The 27798-nt window shown below is 37.8% G+C and overlaps 1 protein-coding gene across 1 annotated transcript in view; it reads right to left on the bottom strand.

Annotated features, from left to right (window-relative positions):
• The window catches only part of LOC121315350 (CD109 antigen-like), a 40064-nt gene that overhangs the window by 5262 nt on the left and 7004 nt on the right, over positions 1-27798 (bottom strand). Inside the window, exons 2-27 of the mRNA XM_041249376.1 lie at positions 24259-24416; positions 21324-21352; positions 20298-20534; positions 19602-19727; positions 18968-19007; positions 18310-18397; positions 17415-17508; positions 17205-17313; positions 16514-16537; positions 16398-16483; positions 16045-16272; positions 14493-14591; positions 13632-13694; positions 12950-13126; positions 12295-12447; positions 11918-12004; positions 11429-11486; positions 10442-10538; positions 6965-7082; positions 6747-6860; positions 5742-5960; positions 5312-5456; positions 3649-3825; positions 3173-3254; positions 2843-3071; positions 2492-2663 (exon numbers count right to left, since the gene is read on the bottom strand). Of these exons, the coding sequence (XP_041105310.1) occupies positions 2492-2663; positions 2843-3071; positions 3173-3254; positions 3649-3825; positions 5312-5456; positions 5742-5960; positions 6747-6860; positions 6965-7082; positions 10442-10538; positions 11429-11486; positions 11918-12004; positions 12295-12447; positions 12950-13126; positions 13632-13694; positions 14493-14591; positions 16045-16272; positions 16398-16483; positions 16514-16537; positions 17205-17313; positions 17415-17508; positions 18310-18397; positions 18968-19007; positions 19602-19727; positions 20298-20534; positions 21324-21352; positions 24259-24416 (3209 nt within the window). The remainder of the gene's footprint in view (positions 1-2491; positions 2664-2842; positions 3072-3172; positions 3255-3648; positions 3826-5311; positions 5457-5741; positions 5961-6746; positions 6861-6964; positions 7083-10441; positions 10539-11428; positions 11487-11917; positions 12005-12294; positions 12448-12949; positions 13127-13631; positions 13695-14492; positions 14592-16044; positions 16273-16397; positions 16484-16513; positions 16538-17204; positions 17314-17414; positions 17509-18309; positions 18398-18967; positions 19008-19601; positions 19728-20297; positions 20535-21323; positions 21353-24258; positions 24417-27798) is intronic.

The following is a 27798-nucleotide window of genomic DNA, read 5'->3' as shown; positions in this document are numbered from 1 at the left end:
ATTTAGAATTTTTTATATGCATATAAACTTGATATAACAACGTTTGTGCGTTAATTCTTGTGAACTCTGATAATATTATTTATTCATATGTATCCTAGCAGCCTCACATACCAAATGTGTAGCTAATGATGTTACGTCAAGCACACGGCAAGTTGAGTGCAGGCGGTTAATAATGTTCCCTAATCATCTCATCAAGCTGTAGAGAGTGACAGCGAAATTCAACCTGCGGCAGTCTGTTTCAAAGTGTGGATTCATTTTGGTTTTAGCTGCGTCAAGGACTTGTCTCAAGTTCTTGATAAGACTCTAGCTGTGTGTAAAATATGCAAGGCTCGAATCAGGTATTCAGGGAACACAACAAGACAACAACATCAGATTGACGGCACACCATAACCCTCATAGTTACACACACAGCCACTGCAAAGGAAGTGTGACCACTCGTTATGCACAACCTACAATAGAAAACTTTAGTAGTTCAAAATTATCTGGAACATCAGTGCAAGCTAAAAATATAACCCAGTCTTTGGGGAATTTTATTCGCAAGGATTTGCGTCTCTACTGAACTGTGGAAAACGAAGGATTTTGAAAAATGATAAATACTTTGGAGCCAAGGTACACTGTTCCTACCTCTCGTTATATTACTGAAACTGCTGTTCCTGATTTATACCAGCATGTTAAACGACAGATCATACAAGGGCAGAGAGGGTAGAGCACACTGGACTAGACAAGAACCCTGCAATAGTGACTGGTAATGCTTCCAATATGGTTATTGCTGCTCGTGAAGCTATTATGACACACATTAAGTGTTTTGCTCATACTTTGAATTTCAAGTAGAATTATATTTGTTTTAATAAGAATCTGCATATAGAAATTACTTTTTATTTTATATCAGGTTCAGAACTTTAAGAAAAAACTTTTGTTTTCAAGAACTGTGCAAAATGATTTACTGATTTATTGATGATTTATTATGATTTACAGTATTTGTATTCTTTTTAAATAAATATATTTTAAGGCATAAACATTGAACAGCAGGCTGTGAAGATTTTTTGACCATTGTTATTATTGTTAACACTTGCACAAACAAATGGGACAACAGTTGCATGATTTTTTTTTTTTTTTTTTTTTTTGATGTTTCATGCTTAATTTACTGTATCATGATATGTCTCGTATCGTGACCCTTGTATTGTGATACGTATTGTATCGTGAAGACAGTGCTGATACCCAGCCCTACTCCTGGTCCTTCCATTGTTCACTACCTTAGGGAACATGACTTGGGGCACAGTTATAACTTCTGCTTTCTTCTAGAAGGCACATTTTAGATGCATGCAGCTGCATTTGCTGCCCATGTCGATTGGCTCACTGTGTAGCTTTGCAAGCCCAATTGGGAAGAGCAACAACTTAGACCATTGGCTCCCATGCCAGTAATCTATGCATGTATAAACACTCATGTGTTGGGTTCCCTTAGTGAATTAGTGACTGCCTCTTTTAACAATGTTTTTGTCTTTTGTGCCCTGTGACACGGATGGTCCGTGTGGGGACGTCAGACCAGGAAGGAAGTCACAACAAGACTGTGAGTAAATGCGCCAGTTTATTATAAATTAGCGAAATAAAAAGGTTTAAATCACAAAACACTTGAACAAAACAAAGACGGCATGTTGGCCAAAACAAACATACACTAAACAAACATGATGAGACAAACCCAAAAAAGTAGCGTGCTAATTTAGTTCAACATGAGTAACAATTGTAATTCATATATAATTCTCCTTCTGACTCTCGTTCTCTCCTCACTGAACACATTAAACCGGAGTGAGTGATTTGTGCCTCTAGAAATACAGCTGTGCCGGGATTCAATTACTAATTAATCATTCACTTGAATCTCAGCACGTGAAATAATTTGTGCAACCCCATGCCCACATACTAAAAGACATTTCATCTGCACAGGGAGTGATTGTGCACTCCCAGTGCCTAAATACAAACATACATTTTAAATTACTTGTGCTACATAGCCCACACTATACCCCGTGCACCAATACATACACACCAACAATTACACACCACATACAACATAAAACACAGGAATACGCACAGGGGTGGGGCCCTTTGCCACATGCCCTCATGTTTATTTCAGTGAATAAGTGCTTACTGTATGTCAAAGAGCTGCCATGTGAGGGATTGTGAATGATGTGTACTTATTTTTGCCTGGATTCATTTAGTAATTTGAAAGCACCTTTAGGACAAACGTTAATTAACATTAATAACTTGGTTATTTTTATACATATCATCTCTCTATGGCTAATTAGTTCATAGATATATACTTAATCTTAACAGTATCACACTTCAGGCTGCTTTCACAGTCCTTACCTTATTGTATGGTAGTACAAATTAAGGTAGTAACACATTCAAGGCATCACACAATTAATTTATGGGATAATATTTTATGATTTACATATTTCAGACAAAGAATTAAAAAAAAAAAACAGCACAGTATCTTTACCATCCTTTTCTGCTCTCCTGTTCAGCTCATCCAGGGCAGTCTTTGCAAGAGTACTGTTTGCCAGAGACAAAGCATACGTCACCAGAGACAGAGTGTAGTTCTTGGAGATTCCCTCTGCAAGCCTATTCTCCAAGAATGACACAGCTCTTAACACTGCACTCTGATAATAGCTCTATAAAAAAAAAACACAGCATGAAAAAATAACATATCATATCACTGTATTCCAGCATAACACTTGCAATAATGATAATACCTCTATAAAAAAAAATACAACATGAAAAAAACATGTTTACCAGAAATGTCAATCACTTTATTCTAGCATAAAACTTGCAAGTTAGATCGCCAGTGTACCTTGTATGTCTCATCTTCTAAGAGCGCCATTAATACATAAGCAGTAAGAGACAGTGGACCGTTCTGTCCTCCCTGCAGCTCAGAGTGAATGACCCTCCCTGGCTCTCTGAACTCCCCAGTAGGATTCTGCTGGGGTACAATCCACATTATTGTTCTGGATAGCACTGTTGGGTCAATATAGATGAACTGACGGGCTTGCAGGAAGCATCTGAGCACAAAGGCAGACAACCTTCAAGAACACAAAGAACAAAATGTTTACATATATTTGTAGTCCTTAAGAAATACACCTCACTGTGCAATTTATTAGCCAAGCAAAGTGGAACTACATACCAAGTACTTCCAGAAGAATCATCATCACCAAAAGCACTAAAAGAGCCATCCTTTCTCTGGTAGGTCAGTTCTCGTTGATATCCTGAAATAAAATCCCGCATGATTAAACAAAACGTGCACAACACTACATGTCTGTAAGCAATACAATCTCCAGGGAGTCACTGCCATACTGATCCCTGTAGCCAGTGAACCACAACGCTTCCCTGTAAGATCAACAAACCAGATCCTCTGGTGATTAAAAAGACTGACATTACAAGCCCATTACTCCAGTGTAATTCAGTGTTTTAGACACAGTAACTATGTCATGTAATTAATGTAACTGATCCTGCCTGCACCCAAGTGGGGTTCTTGCTTGAGCAATATTAAAACATCCACATTGCTATTCACCTGTTAGATGAAACAGAAACTTTTCTTTTTCAGAACAATAATTGCAACCAGTGCTTCCACTGCTATGGTATGAACACAATTCTTTGTACCTTCAGTCATAAAGGATATGGCTTTGGTCTTAATATCCTCCTTTATTTGTTTTGTCTTAATTAAATACTGAAGAATATAAATATCAGGAGCAAAGTAGATCATGTTCTGTTCTCCACATCCACAGGGCAGCTTGATAAGTGACTCAAGACCAGAGACAGATGGACCCATGAGATCCCCTGTTTAAAACAAAAGAAGAAGAAACTTAGGGGCAAATATTCAAAGGTCTTGCAAATTTTCTCATCGTTCTCGCAACTCTGCTTGCATTGCAAATGTTCTGAGTAAAATCGCAAGTTAGTGAAATCTAAAAGAGTTGTGGAGAAACTGCAATTATCGCAGCACTACGGAAATTAATAAATTAACATGAATTAACAAAGGACCTCGAGGTAAGTAACCATCGCAACTTTTTGCAAAATGAAGACAATTTATTTGGTCTTGACGAGGCATAGCCCCAGCACATCTTCAGCTATGTAAGTTAAAAATGTCATTAAATGTTTTACTCTCAAATGCGTTTTCTTACAACTCTCAACAGTTTTATCTATTCAGCAAGCTAAACAGAGACAATCCATTGCCAGGGACATTTAATTACTCTACCACTTACATGCCATAAAGATGGCACTGGTTGTGAAAGATGGACCGCGACTCTATTGTTGTTTGTTATACACAAATTAAATGCGCTTACTTGATTTGAAAAACGTCTTGAATGATACAAGCAAATTCCTACACTACTTGGTTTGATTGAATGAGTAGTACAGAACAAGCTTCAATATGAAAGCTGAACATTAATTTCAATAAATAACTAGTTTTTAATGAAAACAAGTATTGTAGCCTACTTCACTAAAGTGAAAACTAGCTTCTGTTATTTTCTGTCTTTCTTTACAAATTAAGCACTGGTAATTAGTATTGTTTAAAATAAACCACAAACAAATTAAATGTTTGAGTTGGAAATAAACCAAAATGTTATTATGTTTAATCAAAGTATAAATCGACTAAGGACTTCTACAGTAGACAAGTCAAGGAATGTTATACGTTGTCTATATATTCTGCCCATTGTCTATATATTTCCTCTTTTTCTGTTGCTCTCCTATCATTTGCAAATATAACTGTCTGAAAACCATGTTCACTGTTTTACTAGAACAAGAGATTGTCCTGAAATACTTCCTGCAAAATAATTAAGCAGAGTGTAACCAGTCTTAAGTGATTTCCATGCAACACAGTGATTTGCAAGCAAATTAACTTTTGAATTTAGCTCGGGTGGTGAACTTGAGGGACTATTCATGACACCTCCCAGTAATCTGAGGGAAAAGAACTTATGAGAGAACAACTCGCAAACCCATTCTTTGCAAGCATCCATTTTGAATCCCATTCAAAAGCGCAGCTTTTTTTCACAAAAAAGACTTCTGCAACTCCTTTTGAGACACACACAACTAGGAAAAGCATGGGTGGATCAGTCATGAATAACATACACATATTACAATTTAAAAAAATATTTCCATTGGAATAAACTAGAAGGAAAAATTGTAAAAAAAAAAAAAAAAAAAAAAAAAAGAAAAAAAAGGTGCTACCATATCCAGTCATCACTTTCCTTTATATTCCTACTGTAATCACTTTCCCATTAAAACACTTGTTGTTCTTAAGCTTCCTGTATACAATAATATCACTTACCAACAAGAGTTACATAAGCTCTTTCACTGCCATTCACTACACCTGCAGGGAAAGTAAAGTTTACATCTTTGGACACAGTTTGCTGCCCATTTCCAACTAGATCCAAAAGCAAAGACTGAGAAAAGGACTGTTCAATTCCTTCGGCCTGTAAGTAAAGAACATTAGCGATGTTAGTATGTGTCAGTTTATCTTTTCAGTGTTGACAGACATTCTGTGAAAAAATTCCTAGCTCATGTACCATGAGCTGGTGCCTGGAGTCTCAGGATTCGTAGATGAACGTTCTGAGGTCTTTGATGTCATTTATATCACCTTAATCAGTTAAATGATGAATGAACATCTATTACAAACTTACAAAGCACTTCATTATTGACCTGCATTCCTTCCACAAATAAAAGTTACATGTTTAATAAACAGAATATGGACAAGGTACCTTCACTAAAACTGTCTGATTGACTGCATGAGAAGCAGCAGGTGACGTGGCGGTCACAGTGATTGTAATCACTCCAAGCTGCTTGGGTTTAATGGGGACGAGAACTGTGGTGCCATCTTGACTGGGCACAGACACGTTCCGCTTGTGCTCCACTGTATTAGTGCTGTTCCCAGAAACAATGAACTCAAAGTCATCACTTTTGTTGACGGTCACCATTGCCTGTTAAGTAATTAAATAATGAAATTCACACACATATATTACACCCTGGGAAAACTCCCAACTGTCATCAGCACACAATTGCATAACCAATATGAGAAGGAGCAGCACCAAACCTATATATGCCTGAACCAACATGTTTATGTAAAAAAAAAGTTCAGTAACTTGCAAGGCCAATGCTATGATAATTGCAAAAGTCTCCTCAACTAGTTTGAAACAGGTCAACAGGTACGCATCACAAAATGCTGTGTGATTCCTGCCTGCCATTCAAGAACTTAAATCAAAGCATCATGATTATACAACTTACCATATCTTGCAAATTCCACACAGACAGACAACTTACCATATCTTGCAAATTCCACACAGACAGACTCCTAGGCCAGGATTGAACCCAAGACCCTGATGCTGTGAGGCAGCAGCACTAACCACAATGCCACTGTGCCGGATGATATTTGTTATTTTGCATTAAGCTGGGTTCCTATTTCAACCAACACTAAGGGAGAAATAGGCACACTAGTCATATGACTGTCTGGCGATCCATGGGAGACTGTTTGCCATAATATATTTCTCAACTATAAAAACTTGAACCCAGGTTGGACCTCAGCTGCCCCTGCTGCTGCGTTTCCATATTCATTTAGCCAACCCGCATTGACTGCCAATTCAAATGGCCCCTGATTTTTTTTCGGACCCTTTCCCAAATCGAGCCAAAGCTGGATGTGTGGAAGTACATCACTACCCTGACCAATCACACTGACATCTGGGGTGAGAAATAAGAATATCTTATATTACCTCAAGAGCTTGGTTCAGGTAGTTAACGATGGTTACTTCCAGGACAAACTGTTCTCCTCTGATAACTGAGTATGGAAGATTCAGAGTCAAGAACAAGGGCTGAAAAACCTTCAGCTATAAGACAAGCACACACAATAGCGTTTCCAATCACAATTTGATCTCAGGCAATATTACAAGTTGTTCATGGAGAAAAAGCAAGCTATAAACAGTGACAATACCTCTGCAGGAGAGCTGGTCAATCCCAGCCCAAGACCCTCGGAGATGACAAAAGCACTGGCAACCCAGGACGTGACGCTATCAGGCACAATCACGTTAAGAGTTGCATTCGTTGAGGCGCTGTGAAGCACAAGCAATACAACTTATTAAAAACAAAACCACCCACATGCCTCTGGACAAAGCCACCCACGTGCCTCTGGACAAAGCCACCCACGTGCCTCTGGACAAAGCCACCCACGTGCCTCTGGACAAAGCCACCCACGTGCCTCTGGACAAAGCCACCCACGTGCCTCTGGACAAAGCCACCCACGTGCCTCTGGACAAAGCCACCCATGTGCCTCTGGACAAAGCCATCCTCGTGCCTCTGGACAAAGCCACCCACATGCCTCTGGACAAAGCCATCCACGTGCCTTTGGACAAAGCCACCCACGTGCCTCTGGACAAAGCCACCCACGTGCCTCTGGACAAAGTTACCCACGTGCCGCTGAACAAAGTCACTCACATGCCTCTGGACAAAGTCACCCACATGCCTCTGGACAAAGCCACCCACGTGCCTCTGGACCAAGCCCCACATATGCCTCTGGACAAAGCCATCCACGTGTCTCTGGTCTTTTTTTTTTTTTTTTTTAAAGCCATAGGGCTCTATGTATCATTGCTTTTTCTTTTGTATCTTTACTTTTCTTTGTAGACCTTCCAGTTATCTAATAAAGTCATTTTCACTCCTGTAACTTAGTTTCATCCCATATGTAGTGCATAGACAACTGAAATACACTGAAAAATATTTACTTGCATAGCCTACTGTATGTACTGTACTTTATTCCTTTACACAACCAAAATATGCATAGACTCAAACAAGTTTTCTGTGATATTCTTAAATGAACATGCTTTTGCAATATTAATTTGTTAGGTGTGTTAATAGAACTATGTTTTCGCTTATGAGTTGTAGCAAATGCATTGTACTGTGGGCTAGGTTTTGAGATATGCATGCTTTTTATACATACATCGATATAAATACTGGATAATCGATTCAATAATTACATTTTTATAACGCGCATAGTTATAATTACATTATTTAAGTTTATCAACAAAACTGCATGAACCCTTGCTAATTCCAGTATTTCTGCCACAGACAAGCAGTGGGCGTGCTCTTCTTCTCCTGCTCGTGTTAACCAGCATCTGATTTGCTGGTCACATCCTACCAGCGAATCAGTTTTGAAAATACTTTGTAAGTATGCCCCTCTGTGTATTGATTGTATAAACAAACAAACAAACAAACAAAAATGAAATGCGACACCTTGTGTCCAGAGCAGGACGACAGGCTTGTCTTCCTGGCAAACAGCCTGTAAATAAATTGTGCACACTGAAGAAACAAACAATAGTGTTTTGGAGTAAGAATCAGCTACTGAGTATGGATGTTGTGTTAAGTTAATCAATGTATATTATTATTATTATTATTATTATTATTATTATTATTATTATTATTATTATTATGTTTTAGGCAGGGATTTCTGCATTGTGTGTTCCACAGATAGTGAAGGTTATGTTGTGCAGTATTAACAAATGCAATGCAAGGTGCTGCAATTATCACTGAATAAAACAGTTTTCATAAACTCTCGTCTTGTTTATATAGATTACATTCCAAAGTACTCTAATCTGTTTGAAATAGATTTTTTAGTAACACCCCTGCAGTATGGTAAACTTGCTTTAGGCTTGTTGCGAATGTTGTGGGTTTTTTTTCTTTCTTTTTATCCTAACACTACCCAGGCATAATTACCACTCGCATTCAATTGTTGTGCACAAGCTTTTACTTAACTGTAATAATATTAAAATAATATCGTTGCAGGAAGAGGAACTCACTGAAAATGTGTGGTACAATCATCAATATTTACTCGAACAATTATATTTTATGTGCCATTTAATCGACTGCTATTTTGAGGCTTAACTGACAGCCCTATAGTGTATACATGGTACATGTCTTAGCACATTACTATCCAATAACATACTGTACACTTCGCCGGAGGCAAGAAATGAAGAAGACATGCTGCCTTCATTTTAATTGTTTTTTATTAATCTCTGCATCCACCCAGAGACCACTGCTCTGTCCACTTCGCTGTATGTTAGGAACCCCCTTTATAGTTATCGCACCGCCGGGGGTGTCCCCAGTAGTACTGGCTACAGTCCGACGAGTGCGAGCCGGGTTACCTGCATCACACTTCTAACACCAATGTAACAATCTTGGTTCCCGCAGGCAGGCGACTCACACAGGGTGAGGCAATCCACACACAGACGGAGGGCGGGCATGAACCATGAATCTCTTGCACTAAAGCATAGCACTGATGCTGCTGTACAAGAACCAGCTCCTTTGCAAGGAGCATATATCGGGTTTATGTCTTCGTGTGTGAATACGTCGCCTACCAGCCCTGCTGCTGCCTTCCCCCGTGCACGCTACATATATATATATATATATATATATATATATATATATATATATATATATATAATATATATATATATATATATATATTTCCAAGGTGCTTTATTTTAAATGAACTAAAAGCCTGATAACGCTTAAACAGGAAATTTCACATACGAACAGCTAGTTGAATCTATGCCAGTAAGAGCCAAAGCAAACAAAGAGTCATAACTAAACTGCTACGGCAGAGATGAAACTGAGTTACAGGAGTGGAAATGACTTTAGTACATTGCGGGTAGGTCTACGAAGTCACAAAAACTACGAAAAGTCAAGATACGAAAGTTAAAGATCCATATGGCCTGGAGTGTGTAAGCAATGTTTTGTGTATCGCAAACATTTGTAAACGTGTGTTAAAGGTCAATTATTAAGAGATTTCGGCACCAGAGGTTTTGAGTACAGAGACCCGTTACTTGATTAATGTCTTGTAAGAATATGTTTTGTTGAGGATTCAGATTTTGCTGCCGATGTGTTTATTTTCAAAAGGTTTTCTTTAGGTTGGTTAGCACTCCAGGTTTTTTCTTTTCTTTTTTTTGGGAGGGGTGACTTCACAACGAATCCTAGCGCCGGCACTGGTCTCACTGAATTTATTTTGTTAGTTATTTCTTTCCATTTTTCATTTCTTAATGTTTTTGGCCCTGCAAAGTGTTAAACAATATTTCCTGATTTGTGCCATAGTTGCATCAGGGTTGGAGTCTGCAGAAGCCATCACTCGATCCTATTATATTTGCTACTACTTCTTTTATTCGCTATACCGCTCATTTATCTTTGCCAGAAGGAAGTCCTAAATCTTGACTTTGATGTTGTGAAACTATTTATAATGAGATGCAAATTCTGATCTCTCCTGTATAATAAGCAGTTAGACTCTATTTTACTGCTGGCCTAACAGTACTTTGATCTGCATTGAGTTTCCTATCTTTAATACATATTGTTCATGCACACACAGGCAAACACTGTAGGAGTGCAGTTAATGCCTTCTTGGAAGGAGGTGTGTCCCATTAGATTGTACCTTGTATTGGTGTCCAACCAGATCCAGGTCTTTGAAAAGTAGGTTCTGACTTGTGGCTTACTTGATCTGTCTGGTTCTATTACACGTTTTTCTTCATCTGTAAAATAATGTAGGAGAATCCTATAATAAGAGGCTCTGCTGTATTTGATCAGCATTATCTTACTCATCTCAACAAACATGTGCAGTCTTCATCACCTACAGTGTTCCAGACCCGACCTCGGTGTCCATTTCTTTTTTTTTTTTTTTTCAGGTTGTCACTTAGGTTGCTTCATGTTATAATGTTTGTCAATTGGGAATGAAAAACATTCTCTTGAGAACAGTACAGACAAAATTATCCCTTGTCATCCCTTGTTATACAGCCTCCCCCCTGTAAAATTACCTTCCATTCCATCAGTTCTGAGTTCTGAACCTGTGCACCAATACAACCCAATGTTACACATGTGCACGCATTATACCATCACCCTCAACATAAATGCAGCCTCCTTCACGTTAATGCCAGCAAGATACTCATAAGTAAAGATACGAGTTTATCACAACTTTCATGGAAGCCGTGACTTCTAACATTTGTTTCCACTCAGCGTGACCACAGGAAGTGAGCACTACTGAACTGTTACAATGAAAGGCAAGCATTACTGGACTGCGCTACTCATTAGCAACGCTCAGGCTTCTACACCTCTAGATGTACACACAAAGAAAACACTGATCAATAACATGTTTTTTTAATGCCTCTTGTCATGTTGCCCTACGTACAGTATTTCAGTATATGACCAGTTTGGCCCTTGTCCCATACTCAGTATAAAGGAGAAATGGACTCAAAATTGTGTCACACTTGCACTTGAACTGGTCAAGTCATGTTTCATGTTTTATTGTAACAGCAATACATAAATAATAACTAATACACAAAGTCAATATGTATTGTACAAGCTTAACAGCATTCACATGGAATGGTTTTTATTTAAAAATAAGAAGAATTAGTTATTTACTTACACCATTGGGGTAGATAATTTTGAATTTCAGCATCTGTCATCACCAACAGGTCACATTTCTGTGGATATGAAAGGGTCAATAAATCTATTGCGTACCAACAGGCAACTCAAAGCACAACTTTGCAATGTGGCTAAACTGCTTTCTTGTGAAAGACGGTACTTAACAATGTGGTACTTCCTCACAGTTAACTATCTGCCAGTAATATATTTGACTATTTACGGTAGTGAATTATTAACATTGGCCTCTGAAGGTTCACAAGGGTGGTTTTGACATAGGTCTTTGTGGATGTAGGCCACATAACAAATGCACCACGCAGTTCAGCAGTCTTTTCTTGAGGAAGAATCAGGGCTCGATGTCAAACAATGGACTGAAGTGCACTCTCAGAATCATGAGAAGAAGTTCTCAGGCAGACACTGCTAATTAAGCCAATATATTTAAAACGTGGAAACCCATGATAAAATTATGTTTATAATACAATACTGCAAGTACCTGAAAAACAGACAGAGGATCTGATGGAAGTTGATAGAAATAGATGTTACCCTCAGTATATCTAGCTTGTTCTTTGGTCACCTGAAACTTTAAGACAAATCTACATTACATTTATTTCACAAAGACTAAAGCACACTCCAATATATCAATTTTTAAAAAGCATTTTACATGGATATATTGTCATTGCATAGAACTGTATTACTTTTACAACAAACAGTTCCCAAGACAGACAATGCTATTTCTGCTGGTGACACCATGTTTTAACATAAAACATACATAAACACAATGCTGTACAATGTAATTTGTGTTCACCATGAGTGTTAATCACTCAAGTATGCTGACTGCTGCTTAAGATTCAGAACTTCATGGTTACTTACCATATCCCCTGTGATGTCATTTCCATTTTGAAGAAGCTGTGCACTTTTCTCAACAACTAAAATCCCAACTAAAGACATGGGCTCTGTTACAGTAACCCCAAGAGAGACAGACTCAGAGGGCTTGACTTGAGTTTTACTCCAAGAGAGTGAGACCTGTCAATAAACATGGTAAACAGATTTGCATCTTCTGTAACATATTACATTATAAAACTCTTTACAGATCATTCATAGAACAAATAAAACAATGCCGCATCAATAAGGCAAAATAAAAAAACTGTGTACTTATCTTGAACAGAGTGAACTTCCTTGTGTAATGATGACATTACAAAACTCAACAATAATATTTGCACTAGGACCACACTATAAAGAGATGTTTTCTGATTGATCACCACTCTAGAAAACAGCAACAGCTGCGTTTGAAGTAAGAACTGCACTAAAAAAAACTTTGCTTATTGCATTGCGAAAACACTCCTCAAGTTTAGTAATGGTTTGGAATGATTTTATTGTTGTATTGTTATTTCCTGAGTATAGTCTACTTAGGTCTCTCTCTATATTAGTGCTGCACTATTGAGATGTACCTGTGCTGGTACTGCAGGCACAATGCGAATAAACCAAACTAAATACCATGGAATGTCCCAACCAGATTTTGTCGTACCTTGTTTTTAAAGACGTTACTAATGGATAACTCTAGGAAGTCATTGACCACCTCCCCATCATCTCGAACGTAGTACACTACCATGCAGGCAGCAGGAGACCAGGACTCTGTGGGAGTTACCAGAAACGAAGCCGAGACCTCTTTCCCCACCGCGACCAGTTGTCCTCTAGACACGACCTATTCAATCAGTAAGAATACATTCTTAATTCACTGCAAATAAGTCTACACATGGCAATCTAAGGAATCATACAGTTTTTTTTTCCACTGGTATCACTGACCATTTCATAAAACTAAAGGATAACCCTTATAAAAATCATGTTTGTGAATGTAATACTGGGTGTTATCATCTCCTAATAGGATGGTAACCAAGATGATGTGTCAGACCAGTTCTCAATGCCTTACACAGTAAAGTAAGCTTGTACCTGGCTGATGCACTGCTAAAAAGATGCTTCAACATATTACCAATGTGCTGAAAACCATGAATTTGCAAGGAACAAATGTGCAGTTTGTATATGATACAATCACTGAATATCACAGCGGGCAGCTAATGAATAAACTGAAGTCGTCAAAGGGTTTGAAACATGTAGCAAGCTTGGAAGTGGAGAAATGGTTTATGAAAATCAGGATGAAAACATGAATATTTCAATTGAAAACGGTCAAAAGAAAAGTAATGAAAACATACCATATAATATAGCTCCTTTATCAGTTCATTGCTTTCCACTGTAAGCTGAAAAGGAGTTCCAACCTAAGAATAGAGAATAATACAGGCATAAAAGCAAATAATAAAAATCACAAAATTCAAATCACAAACTTTCCAACACACGTTTGCCCTTTACAAATACTGAGCTCATCCTCATTACGGTAATATTTTTTTATTTCTATTTGTGCTCACATTACTTGCCAATATTGACATTATTATAATATTTCAGGTTGACAGTAACCAGAAAACAAAGTCATAAAATGACTTCAATACGTGTTTAGTGATGCATAGCTATATGTAAAAGATTATTAGTACATTTCAAGTGTTTATTTAGCAGAACAGGACCCAGGTACAGAAACATAGCATTTAAAGAGGTCTTCAATAGTATACATTAAAAATAAAACCATAAATGTCATTGTACTTTGGTAAATTGCATCTACAATTTAGAACACTGCAGGGGTGTCCAACCCTGGTCTGGAGGGCCACTCCACTCCAGGTTTAACAGGGAAAATGATATAATTCACTACTTCAGGGTCTGGATGGAGGTTTAATTGGTTGAATTAAACAATTTAGAACAGTGTTGGAAAAAAAGCCAGGAGTGGAAGGAACAACTTTGTGCCCCACCCTGACAAACAGGCTTTAGGAATACACCACTAACAATAACTCAAGTTAAAAAGCCCTACAAAAGTATTGACATTAATCTCATATTCCATTGTCTGCCCAGTTACACAGCAGATACAGTCCTTTTGAATTTACCTTATTGCATTGTGTGTGCCTTGCATCCCCAATTACCTCACATAGACCCTGTACAGTAATGTTTTAATCAGTGAAAATAAGAGTTACCTTAGGGGTTGAACTGGGCTTCTGTATCTGGATATAAGATTTGCTAGGAGAGTAAAATGCACTGACATACAAATACTGCGTGTAGCCCATGAATTCTGCCTAATTACAAAATAAAAACACACGATAAACATTAAACAAGACCCCCACCTGAAACAGTGACATTTACATTGGAAAATGTCTGACAGATTCACTGTTTCAAGGGAGGCAATAAAACACTAGTGCATTCCTAGTGGTGATTTTTATACTGGCCCGATTACAGAAATTCCGTATCCCTGCTTGTTGAGAAACAGTGTGTGAGTGCAGGAACAGTAATAAAAGAGAATTGTAACATATTACACAAAATAATAAACAGATACAAATATTATGCACATTCAGAGGTTATTAATTAATCATTTACAGGTAATACATTTTTAGATTAAAATGTTTTATTGCTGCCTGTTATTGCTTGTTATGGTGGCTCATTGAGGCCATCAAAGAAAAAAAAAAAGGATAATTTATCTCAGGATCTCGACATTACTATTCCGTTATCTCTCCATCCCCATCTCCATCTCTATCTCTATCTCTATCTCTAATTCTAACTATCTCTAATGCTAACTCTAAATCTAGCTTAATCTCCATCTCCATCTCTAACTCCATCTCTAACTCTATCTCTATGCTAACTCTAACTCTAGCTCCATCTCTATCTCTATCTCTAACTCTAACTCTATCTCTATCTCTAATTCTAACTATCTCTAATGCTAACTCTAACTCTATCTAACTCTATCTCTACCTCTTTCACTAGCTCTATCTCTAACTCTATCTCTAACGCTAACTCTATCTCTAACTCCATCTCCATCTCCATCTCCATCTCCATCTCCATCTCTAACTCTAACTCTAACTCTAACTCCATCTCTATCTCTATCTCTAATTCTAACTATCTCTAATGCTAACTCTAAATCTAGCTTAATCTCCATCTCCATCTCTAACTCCATCTCTAACTCTATCTCTATGCTAACTCTAACTCTAGCTCCATCTCTATCTCTATCTCTAACTCTAACTCTATCTCTATCTCTAATTCTAACTATCTCTAATGCTAACTCTAACTCTATCTAACTCTATCTCTAACTCTTTCACTAGCTCTATCTCTAACTCTATCTCTAACGCTAACTCTATCTCTAACTCCATCTCCATCTCCATCTCCATCTCCATCTCCATCTCTATCTCTATCTCCAACTCTAACTCTAACTTTAACTCTAACTCTAACTCTAACTCTATCTCTAACTCTATCTCTAACTCTATCACTAACTCTATCTCCATCTCTATCTCTAACGCTAACTCTAACGCTAATTCTAACGCTAATTCTAACTATCTCTAACTCTGTCACTACTATCACTAGCTTTATCTCTATCTCTACCACTAACAATAACTCTATCTCTATCACTTACTCTTTCACTAACTCTATCACTATCTCTAACTCTAACTCTGTCGCTAATTCTAGCTCTATCGCTAACTCTTTCACTAACTCTAACTCTAACTTTTAAACCAATATTGCAGACTGTGTTGAAAACCTTACCTTAATGTTGAAATATGTTGCTTTGCTCATAATAGGGAGGTCTACCATTATAATCCCATTTTCTGGAATGGTGTAACTGATGATAATGGATTCATGGTCCACTATTGGCAAACTAGAATTGTCCACATCAGAGTACCGGATTAAATAAGAAGTTTGTACAGAAACAGTCACATTATTCCTTCTTTCTTCTGTGGTCAGTGTCTTATTGTCATATGAAGATATTTTAAGCTGCAAAAATAAGATAATAGTTATATTATATTAATATGTGGTATTTATTGTAAAAAAATATATATATTTTGTGACCACATTATTCCTGGAGTATAAAACAAACTGAATATAAAAGCTGTACTCACGTAGGCAGCAAAGTTTAATAATGGCCTCAGTGCTGATGGATTTCCATAAAATTGCAGATTATATTTAGAGAAGACTATAAACGTCTATACTATAAATCGTGTTTCATGTTCTGTACTGAATGTTGTTTTACATGTTAATCCTGTAAAAAAAAAAAAAAAATCCTTATATTATATATATATATATAATATATATATATATATATATATATATATTATATATATATATATATAGGATAAGTCCTACATAAGCATACATGCTGTTTCCAAGATGTGTAGTTTATTGCATGTTACATCCGTGTAAAATCTGCATGGCCCAAAGAAATGTCTACATTTGCCACAGTGTATCTGTGAAAACATTTTGAGGCTGCTTTATAAAAGACTTTATAAAAAGAGTACATTCTTTCAAAAGGAGAAAATCTGCTGCTAAAGTTACAAAACTAAAAATAAACAGAGCAGGCAGCATGGTGTGGGCTGCCTCTCCCTTTCTTTTACATTATTACAGTGCTTTTAATTCTAGTGCTTTCACATGTGGGTAGCTGGAGTGGAGGAAACCTGGCAATATACTATTTGAGTATTGTTTTACAGGTTGCTACAAATGTGTTATTCCTTGACCTTGGTTCTCGGATACCACAACTGATGAACTGCCTTGTGGGTTCATGACCCTGTTATGTGTGCCACTAACTCATTATTTTAGATCTCTTCTTCTACCATGGATCTACTACAGAGGGAGGTCATGCTACACAATGTTTTTATCTGTAGTTTGAGATTTCGTGTATAGATAGATACAACTGTTCAGAACTGAAGTACCTGTTAGGGACTCCGTCACAGCTGCTGCAACTGAGAAAACTGGATGGAAATATGCAGCATAGTTTTCAAACTCTTTGTAAGAGAACGTAAAATCAGCTGACCCGTTTATCTGTAAAAAAAAAAAAAAAAAGACCAAAAATAATATGAAATACCAAAAATGAGAGGGTAGAAGCAATAAATGAAAATGGGGGGGGGGGGGGGGGCACTTACTGGCATTGTTTTAATCATTTTAATATCCATTTTTGAAACGTAGGTGTTTAATGATAACGTCAGAGTTCCATTTACAGGCTTCCCATAGGCGTATCTATGAAGGAAACCATGCACATGTCAACATTTAGCACTTCAGTTGGCAGCCTCTCCTTGTTAAATACTGGAGTGAAGACAAACCAATACTTTCCCTGATGAATTCATACCTGAATTCAGCATTGTTCCTTAACCCAGCTGTTCCATCCACTCAACAATCTAGCCATGTACCAGCTGCTGTTAGAAAGCGTTTCCAGTTTATTGTTTTATGGACTTTTGGACAGAATGGGACATATTTTGAAACAAATGTAAAAGCAAGGCTATGTTTTCCTGAGAGGATTAACTCAATTGTAATCTAATCTAAAAATTCTTGCTAGTTTTAAACTGTTACATTTATTGTACTCTTCTCTGAACATTTGCTATTGCACTTGTTTAAAAATAGGGCCAATGTTGTTTATGTACACAGGCCTGGTTTGGATAGCATACCAAATGAACAGAGTGTGGAAGACAGAGAGCTCACTAAACCTGTCAAGACTCCATAGATGAATGCTAAGAACATCACAGGACACCACACCTGCACAAGTACTGTATAGGAAGGCTCTGTGGTCAAGAGGAAAGTGTTATTAACTCATCAGCCACTAGGAGGAGATCAATTGCACTGGCAACAAGAAACCTTCTAGAATCTGTTGGGAACGTTTATTGCCCAGTGTTGCTTTTAAGAAACAGATGTAACAGCACAGGAATTGGGTTCTATATAGTGACACAAGGAAGCAAGTTCAATCAGACATGTTTAATGCCAGTTTAACAAGACTAATATCAAGTATTGATACACCCAGTCCCTGGCTATGAGCACTACACTTACTTTGCTGTGACAGTGCCAGTTATAGCCTTCCTGTCTGGAACATAGTAAACAGACTGGGTCCTCATCTCTACTTCAAATTTAGGCAGCACTGAAGGTAAAAACACATAAAGAGTCATGTTAATTAGCACAGTGATGGAGGGCAGGTCGTTCAGTCCATCTCATTGCACATCATTTATCACAGGACAGTATCTGAAGATATTTAAAAGACAAAATCATAAAAGTAAAAGTTTCAGCAACTTCCTGGTACAGAATCACGACCTGTGCTGAAGCTCAGTCTCAAGGCAAAGAAAGAAATAAGAGACACCAGGAGGATTTCATTTATCTACAGCATGAAAAAAAAAAAAAAAAAAAAAAAAAAAAACATTTGTTTTCAACAAATTTTAGATCCACAGTCACAACTGATTGCATGCACCACAATAGTACAATGTTCTGTTGCAATAGCTTTTACATACACACCTCATTCCATAATAAATGGGCATGTGCTTTTTGTATGTTATTATTATGAATATACCGGTCCATCTCTGCATTGTAACAAATGACTTTAATACCTTGGGCAAAAGCAGTACCCCTATTAAATAATTTCTGGTTGGAGGACACCATAAAAGCTGCAAGTACTCTATTCATTTAAACAAGGTTTACAATATTCAAATATGCTTACCATATTGAGCTATGATGAATAGACTGCTACTTATCACTCCCTAAATGAGAAACAGTGCATTGATTACATGTTTCTGTGAAAAGGAAAGACTTTAAAAAGTGTGCAGATTGAGTTCCAACTGCCTGGCCACAATGAGTACAGTCTGTTCAATTGAAGCTGCATCACACAAGAAAACCCCACAAGGGTGTGTAATCAGTGGGCCATTTCTAAATGCAATTACCTACCCTTATTGTAGCCCTTGATATGAAAAGTGAACTGTCATTCCTGTGCTGATAAAACTTTCAACCTCAAGAAAAAATATCAGAGCAATCAGGATTATGTTAAAATGTGTATTACTTTAATCCAGACAACACAGGGTAAGTCATTCTAAAGCGCTGTAAAGCACTTTGTGATGGTGGTTCACTATGAAAGGTATTATTTTATTTATTATTATTTATTCTGTTATCATAGATGCATTAAATAACTACACCAAGTGTTTAGGTTACCATCAAGCCTCAGTCCCTTACTGTAATTACTCTAATTTGTAATTACTGATTACTGTAATTACTCTAATTTCATTGTCAGGGATGTTGATTCGCATTGTAGTAATACAGTCATTTACAATGCGTCCCAGTTAAATAAGGGTTAGGCTTACGTCTACTGTAGCTTCAATGGTCCAGCTTCCAAGAGGAGGGTTGTCAGATAACAGAAACTCTTTTGATACAACACCCAGATGACTGTCTATCGATAGCCACTGCTCTATAGAATTACCCTGAGGGTCCTGCCGGGAAAAAACAAAACATCCCATAATTAGCAGGCAGTGTCAGGAGTACAATTACATGAGATAATACCTTACTACTCCCAGTACATGTTGCACAAGCCAGACAACACTGGGGGTTTGTTCTCTCATTTTTGTTTAACCAACTTAGCTGGGGTTGTATGTAACAAAATAATTTCATAAATCTTATCTGTGGTGTATATCCATTATCTAGGTAGTGTAGATGTAAAATGTGGAGTTTTCAAAGACGCACTTACTATAGCAAACAGGTAATTCACCTCAGCTGTGTCTTTGGGGTCAAAAAACATGTCCCTGACCACAAAGCATGACAGTCATATCTCAAAGTGTTATGCCTCTATCATCCAGAAATTAAAGACTGTACGAATCACTGCTGTATTAACCCTGTTAACTGTTTTTAAAACTGAATGGTGCACTAGACGTGTTGGCCCATTGGGGTTTTCCAGAAATATTTCTTTGCAACTAGGGCTATGGTTGGTTTGTTTTGAATACCTTCCCTTAACCCTTAAACCCTAGGCAATGTTTTGTCCTTTCTTGTCATGTGGCAACACCTACCTTTATGACAATGTTGACTTGGGCGTTGTAGGGTTTCAGGTCAGAGTAAAGTGATATAACTCGGATCTTCACACCTTGCCTGGGTTGGTATTGAGACTTGTCTGTCTGGATAAAGGTAGAGAATCCTTTCGAATAAAATGACAGTAATGTGCTGTTAGAGAACACCTGCTTCGCACCATCATAGCCATTCACTACCAGAGTATACTGGGATTCACCAGCAGTGGACTTCTTAGGAATCTGGAGGACAGGGACAGGAAAAAAATGCAAGCAAAATAGTACAATTAGTGTGCAAAATAGTTAATTATAGAGTGAATATATTGTGTTTTGTGTTTCAGTATGATTTTATTTTTCAAGTTTACTAAAAATCACAGATAATATAATAATAATAATAATAATAATAATAATAATAATAATAATAATAATAATAATAATAATAATAATGTTTTAGTTTTTTGATCATTCTAACACATGTTTATGAGTTTGGTATGATGGATGTGACATGCCAGAGTTATCTTTTTTTTTTATTTAGAGTGCCCAATTAGAATGTCCAATTTCAAATGTTCAATTTAGAATGTCCAATTTTTTTTTCCCCTGACCACAGCAGCGCCCCACACAGCTCAGGAGAACTGAAGTGGGCGACCTACAGTCCCACAACCGAGCCAGCGTCCACTTCTACACCCAGGAACTTGAGAGCGGATGTTAGCAAGTTACTGACCTCCTAACCAGAGTGAACTAAAGTATTCTTGTTGTTCACTTTGTATGAGTTGTCAGATAATGGTGACGTTTTCAAACTCAAAAGTTTAAAGCACCCCATGTGGACCTAGGTTAATGGTTACTCTTTGCTAGTGTACCAGATGTACCAAGGGCTAATTCAGGCTATACGACAATTCAAGATCAACAAGAACATGGCTTGGGATAACTGTGATATTTCATACCCATAGTAAATAGGAGCTACATTATGAACATCAAAAAACTCATAGGATGTGAAAAATAAAATCTGAAGATTTGAAAAAAGAAAATACTTACTGGTGGAAGTACAAGCAATCCAGTGGAGCCTATATTTTAAAAAGAGAAAGTGACATGTTGGGATGAATTTATACAAGATAGACGTTGGATAATACAACATGTATTGACGACATTTTTTTAAAAAGCAAAAAAAAAAAAGTATTTTGTTATAACACTAAATACATTGGAAAAAATAAAAAAGCAACAGTAAGCAACAGCTAATATTCTTTTATTATTTATTTCAGAAATAAACTGGTTAAAATTGTACAAATCTTACCTGTTGTGCATTTTTATCTGACCTTAAACGCTAACCCTAAATATGCAGTTTAAAGGAAACACAGGTTATATCAAAGGCATGGTTTACATTTTAAAGACATAATCTCTGGTGCTACACTGGGTTCAAGAAAGTTTAAAGTTCACTTGATTTCCTTTTGGGATTGTTTCAAACTATAACCAACATGGTTTACCAGAACTGTACATTGTTGCTTTGAAAACTGAACGTAAAATATCAAACAGTTTCATTTCCTTACAATTTTGTAAACATACCCACGGAGCTGTTCAAGGCAAACTCAAAATAACCAAAAATCTTTTTACACTTTCAACTGAACTTTTTCTTTTTTTTTTTTTTTTAAAACAGCAAACATGGTTTTAAAATCGATAAAAGTCCTTAAAATCAGAAAAACTTCCTTCCAACTTATTAACAATGAAAAAAATTTTATAAATTGGAGGCAATTTCAAAATAGCACTCTTCTTTTTTTGGTGTGCCTGTCTTTAATTATCATCAGTGTCCTGATCAGCCTCATTTATATTTACTCCATCCAAGGCTTTCACACCCAACACAACAGAGTACCTGCTTGTAAAAACCTTCAATGCGGACCCTTGGAATGTAGCCATATAGTGTCTTTAGCTTTTGCTGAAAGTATTTTCCTGGTTCTTGTGTGTTTTTGGGTCAAGAGTATAGGAACCATATATCAGCCATATATCTCTGTCTTCCTTTCTTTGAAAGATTGACTGTAAACCAGTTCTATACTGTTGTATACTACTTCATTTAAATTATACAATGGCAAGGCTTTCCCTCTGATTCATTTTAATAACCGCCATGGTTCAGAACTAAAGCCTTATCACAGGTAAACAAACATACTTACTTTTTGTCTTTTTTTCATTCAGAATGAATTCGTAGTCATTGTATGACAACAATATGGAACTTCAGGGTATGTGCTGTCGTGGCATATCACCACATCCTGGGTGGTTGACAGCACACCTGAGGCGTGGCAATATCTTACTAGAGCACACACCCTGCAGTGGCATATGGCTGAGGAGTCAACTATAAAACATGCACAGTATTAAGCAGTCTTACAAAATTAATTGGGGGAAAAAAATGCACAAAATTGTAATTGGAAAATCTCAAAAAGCCATACAAATAAAATATGAAATGGAACTTGTGTAAAATGCCCTTAAAAACACTTAGAGCTCCTAAATGGGACTGTCAATCAAAAAGTATGTTTAGAAATATGCAATGTTTTTGTACAGTTCAACGCACTTCATGTGTTGATAAGTCGCTTGGTTCCTCTTCAGGTTGATCGGTATAGTCGGATCTTTCACCTGGTCTTCTTCGGATTCAGAAAAGTTACTTTGTGTATTATAATTGTCCTTTTTTTCATCAAAATGAATGTTAAAGCACAAAGTGACTCAATTTTGAAATTGTGGGTTATCAATTTTTTCTCCGTTCAGTAACTCATGAAAAATGAAGTGGTTTATCAAGTTTGCGGTGCTGCCATCTAGTGGAAAATACTGGAATGAAAACTATTTAAAGCTGATTATGATTTTTTATAAAGCCAGGATAGGGTTATACTAAAAAAGAAAAAGGAAAATGTGGGTATCAGGTTTTTCCAGGACACCCCTCAATTTTACTCTACAGGTGAAATTATCAAAGCAGTGAAAGACTAGCTGAAAGTAAAGCTTTCTTTAACTGTGTAATAGAAGAGCTCAGGGTTTACAAGTAAACACATGCTTGCTATAACAGCTATGAGGGCCACAATAATTACAGTTGCAAAAAATGTAAATGTGAGCACCATCTGATGAATAAATACAGAAATACACTGTGCACGTACCATGCACTTGATACACAGGCCTATACATAGTTACTCAACTGTTCTGGAACCGCCAGAAACTTCTCTAATAAATACTTGAGAACATTTACAGGTTTGCACAACATGGATAGGTTGGTAGCAATTGGATTGCTTTAAGAACCATCTGGGTATTTTTGTACTATAAACAAAACAATGCATTTCAGACTCATTTCAGTTTTATTTCGATCACTTGGGTTCTGATGAGATCAGCTAAAGGTTCTTCTCAATCAATGTGTCTTTAACAGGTTATACAACTAAGTATTTGCACTGATGACATTTATCAAACAGTTTCCAAGAATCTAACTTTAATAATAATATTATTATTATTATTATTATTATTATTATTATTATTATTTATTATTATTATTATTAAGTCATTTAGCAGACAGTTGTATGCAAAGCGACTTACAGAAACTTGAAAGTGAACTATGCATCACAACTGCTGCTGCAATAGGACAGTTTTAGTTTCATCTGATGGACGAGTTGTTTATATATCCCACACACCAGAACCTGCTAACCCGCTCTGAGCAGCTAAAATATGCATTTGAAGACAGAACTATTCAGGAGTACCAAGATATTTAGTACTATAGGGTGTCTATAAAAATCGGGGTAAAAGCAGCAATGAAATTTCACCCCCATTGCTTCTGCCTTTTTAGAAAACGGATAACATATTGTAACCCCCATCAGGACCCTTACTTGCGTGAACGCTACACTACTGAGGACCACTATCTCCTCTTGAAATCTATTGCAGATGGAGAAAAGCAAACCCTTTGTACATGTAAAGAAGTTTCCTCTTACTTTCTGAAGATGCATGGTAGTCAACTCACCTTGCTGCAAAGTGTCTTCACCAGAAACCACAAGGATTTTTCCATAAAAAATTTCTGCCGTCACTCTGACCTGAGATGGACTGTCCTTCAGAAGCGAGACAGCTACAGAATGTCTGACTCCAGGACTGATGACTTTTGGCGTTGTGACCAAATATGTCCTACGAAATTAATTAAAAAGAAGCGTGAGACTTATAGAAGGTACATCGTTATAAACGGGAAAGTAATAGCAGTGAATGTTATCTAGCTATTAATAAAATCCACCTGTCAGTCTCTTGTGTCAGTAAATTACCCACCACCCTTCCACAGATACATTTTAGACTAATTTTATTTTATTTTGAGCTTTGTTTTGTACTACTGGTCTTTGTTAGCTAAATTACACATTCAAAACTGTGCTTTGAATTCACGATCAAAACACTCCCTTTCAAGACCAAAACACTATAGCTACGTATGCCTAAACACTCCCCTGTAACACAATCAAATCAATAAACATTGTAATATGGGGTGCCAAACAGGCAATATATAAACTTTGATATATATATATATATATATATATATATATATATATATATATATATATATATATATATATATATATATAAGCTCAGTGAGGTCCTGATACTTACCTCTGTAATACATGTAGTCTAACATTCATTTTAACCAAAATGTTATTCAAATTGTATTTTTTTAGATGAACAAATAATAAATAATTAATATATACCAGTGTATTATTTTGAATTAGGCTTCCCGTTGGACTACTAAGTGGTTTTCGACCTAATCTGTAATGAATAATAGGAGTGTTGCGTACAGTATTTGTGAACCACTGCATAGCGTCAAAAACAAAAACCAACAAAATAAACAAAACAAAACAAAACAAAACAAAAAAACAGTAAAGGTTGTAGTTAGGGGGGCACCTGACTCCAGAATTACTGGACGCTTTGAGACAGAAACCAAAAGGCTATGTGCAGTTTAATCCTGGGGACCAAAGCCCTCCTGGTGGTTCACGTACACAACCACTGACATGTTGTCCATGCTGACAAGGACATGTTTGTTGTGGAGCACAGGGAGAAAATGTTGTAGACTCCACTAGCATAGTGCATTCAAGCACAGACGAGCCGACAGCTAGGATGACAGGTAGGCTTGCACTGTAAGGGAATCCAGCCGGAGAACCAAATAGACCCTACTCTGCACTGGTGTTAATTGGCTTTTTGCATCGTTGAGGGTGAGACCCAGCCTTGACAGATGCTCCGTCACAATCGCTATGTGAGCTAGTCCGGGTTACCGTGGTAACTGCCGGACGCCATCACCTCTCCCTACCCTGTGCCGAGGCGTGGGAGGGGAGCATCGCTACCACCTTTCTGGACGCCTCTCGCTCTCTGTGAGATCATTGCAGGATCTCCTCTACCACCTTTCTGGATGCCTCTCGCTCTCCGTGAGAGCGTTGTAGGATCTCCTCTACCGCTGGTCCAAAAGTATAGGCTTGTCCAATAAGGCGGACTTTTCCACATCCGGAACCCTCGCCTGAGACAGCTACAACTGTTCGCGCACCACCACTAAGTCTGCCACGTTTCTGCTGAGGGCTTGCCCTTGGAACCCTGATATTTGAAATAAGTGCCAGAGACGGCGTATAGCTCTGAAGCTAGCAGCTCAGGAAGGGTAACAGAGCTAAGCATGCCATCCAGGTAGGCTGTCAAGAGGTAAGCCTTTTTTTAGGTAGTCCTCTGTGATCCTGCATTTTGTAGGGTCGCTTAATGAAGCTCAGAGACGATCAGAGACAATCGATCACACCGATCGTTGCATCAGAGGTTTATTGCAGTGGTTTTCAAACAACAGAGCGCGCCGGAGAACAACAGTAACTTCATCAGTAACTAGTATATTCTGCCGGAGTTTTACATGTACATGGGTTATATAGTTTTTACATAGCATCCCTCACCCCTGTCAGAAGCCAGCACGCAACAAACAATTCATTAGTAACTACCTCCTAAATTATCTCTTTAACCTTCGTCAATCAATCAGTAAAGGCTTTGGGGCTCAATTGTCCCCTCCATGTGCGTTTGTTATGTCCATTTCAGAAACTAGTTAATACTGTTTTTTATGATTAAGTAAGCATTGCACATTCTTATTGTAACTTCCCTTTCCCCCGGACATTTAGCCCAGCCTGTTTGTGTGCTGGAACATTCAGTTCCTTCTTGCGTGGACCTCGGCTAACATTGCTTCATGATGGATTTCAGTTAAGGCTGCAGTGATTTTCTTAATAGTTTGGTATAAGGGTATGTGGTCTATTGTGTGTAGGAACGCTTGAGCTTGCTGGTCCTGGTTTTTAATCAGATGAGGGGGTAAGGGGTGGACTACATGGCTGCCTACAGTTACAGTATGATTTACATATAAGCAGTAGCTGGTGTTAGTGGCACAGAGGCAGGTACCCATTGATAGGTGACGCCGATCGAATGTCACGCACCAATGAGTTTGGTTTAGTTGCACGATTTGCTCAAACCCCCACAGTGGTAGCACCGTCGCCAGGTTAGTTAAATTCATTTGAGTATTGCAGGTACAAACAACCGTAGCTTTTATCTGAGTGCAACATTCATTACTAAGTATGCTTCCATTACCCACCCATCCTACATTAGTAAGGGTATAGACATGGTTCCCCTCTGGGATCCCCAACGTTTGTACCCGTCTTAACGCCTGGCATTGGACAGGTGTCCTGGATGCGATCATTATTTGGTAAGTAACATTGGATGCACGTCTGGGGCCTCGGGTTGGGCGGGTGAGTACAGAGTCCCATACGTCCGCCGCCCATTCAATCCCAAGGCCGCCTTTTTTACTGTTTAAAGATAACCTGTGCGAAATAGGGAGCTGTGGCAAAGTGGTGAATACGTGCAGGTGAGTGCAGTGCAGAGTGGATAAATGACACAGACGATGATGTACAGGTCCAAGGGTGTTTATTAAATTAATTCAATGTCCAGAGCCTTATAGCAAACCTGCAAGTAATAATAATGTTGGAAGTGGTACAGCGGCGTGTATCACTTCTGATTATAATCCCACGGGTTTGACCCATAACCCAAAGTCCAGTCCTTTCACCCACACAAAACACAAAACACAAAACACAGACACAATTCCGACAGTACGTGATTTTAGTGCTTGTGGTGCAAAAGACAGTTCCTGTAGTGGAAACGGTGAGTGGTGATATCCGGGTTTTACGCTGGCCTGCGGTTGCAGCTCCGGATCGTGCTCAGTATTCTTGGTGAGAAACGACACACAAGACAAACAGTGTTAATACACAGACAAGCAGAACACTCACGGTTTTTCGTATAAACAAGACGGGCTCCTTCTTGGTTATTTGGCTTAACCATATGCAAAGGAACAGATCACAGAGCCACGCCCCCCTATTTATACCCTCGCCCATGACCCCTAGGTTAACGAGTGCATCTCCTCCTCCAATCCTCAGATGCCACGCCGTTTACCGTCCGGGTCAGTGAGCTTGGGTGCCGTAGCTCCGCCCCTTTCCTAAATGGCCGACTTCCACCTACCCTTCGGAATAAA

The sequence above is a fragment of the Polyodon spathula genome, chromosome 5 (genome assembly GCF_017654505.1).
Source record: "Polyodon spathula isolate WHYD16114869_AA chromosome 5, ASM1765450v1, whole genome shotgun sequence".
Classification (NCBI taxonomy): Eukaryota; Metazoa; Chordata; class Actinopteri; order Acipenseriformes; family Polyodontidae; genus Polyodon; species Polyodon spathula.
Note: the sequence above shows the minus strand (reverse complement) of the source record. Positions and strands in the feature narration are given on the sequence as shown.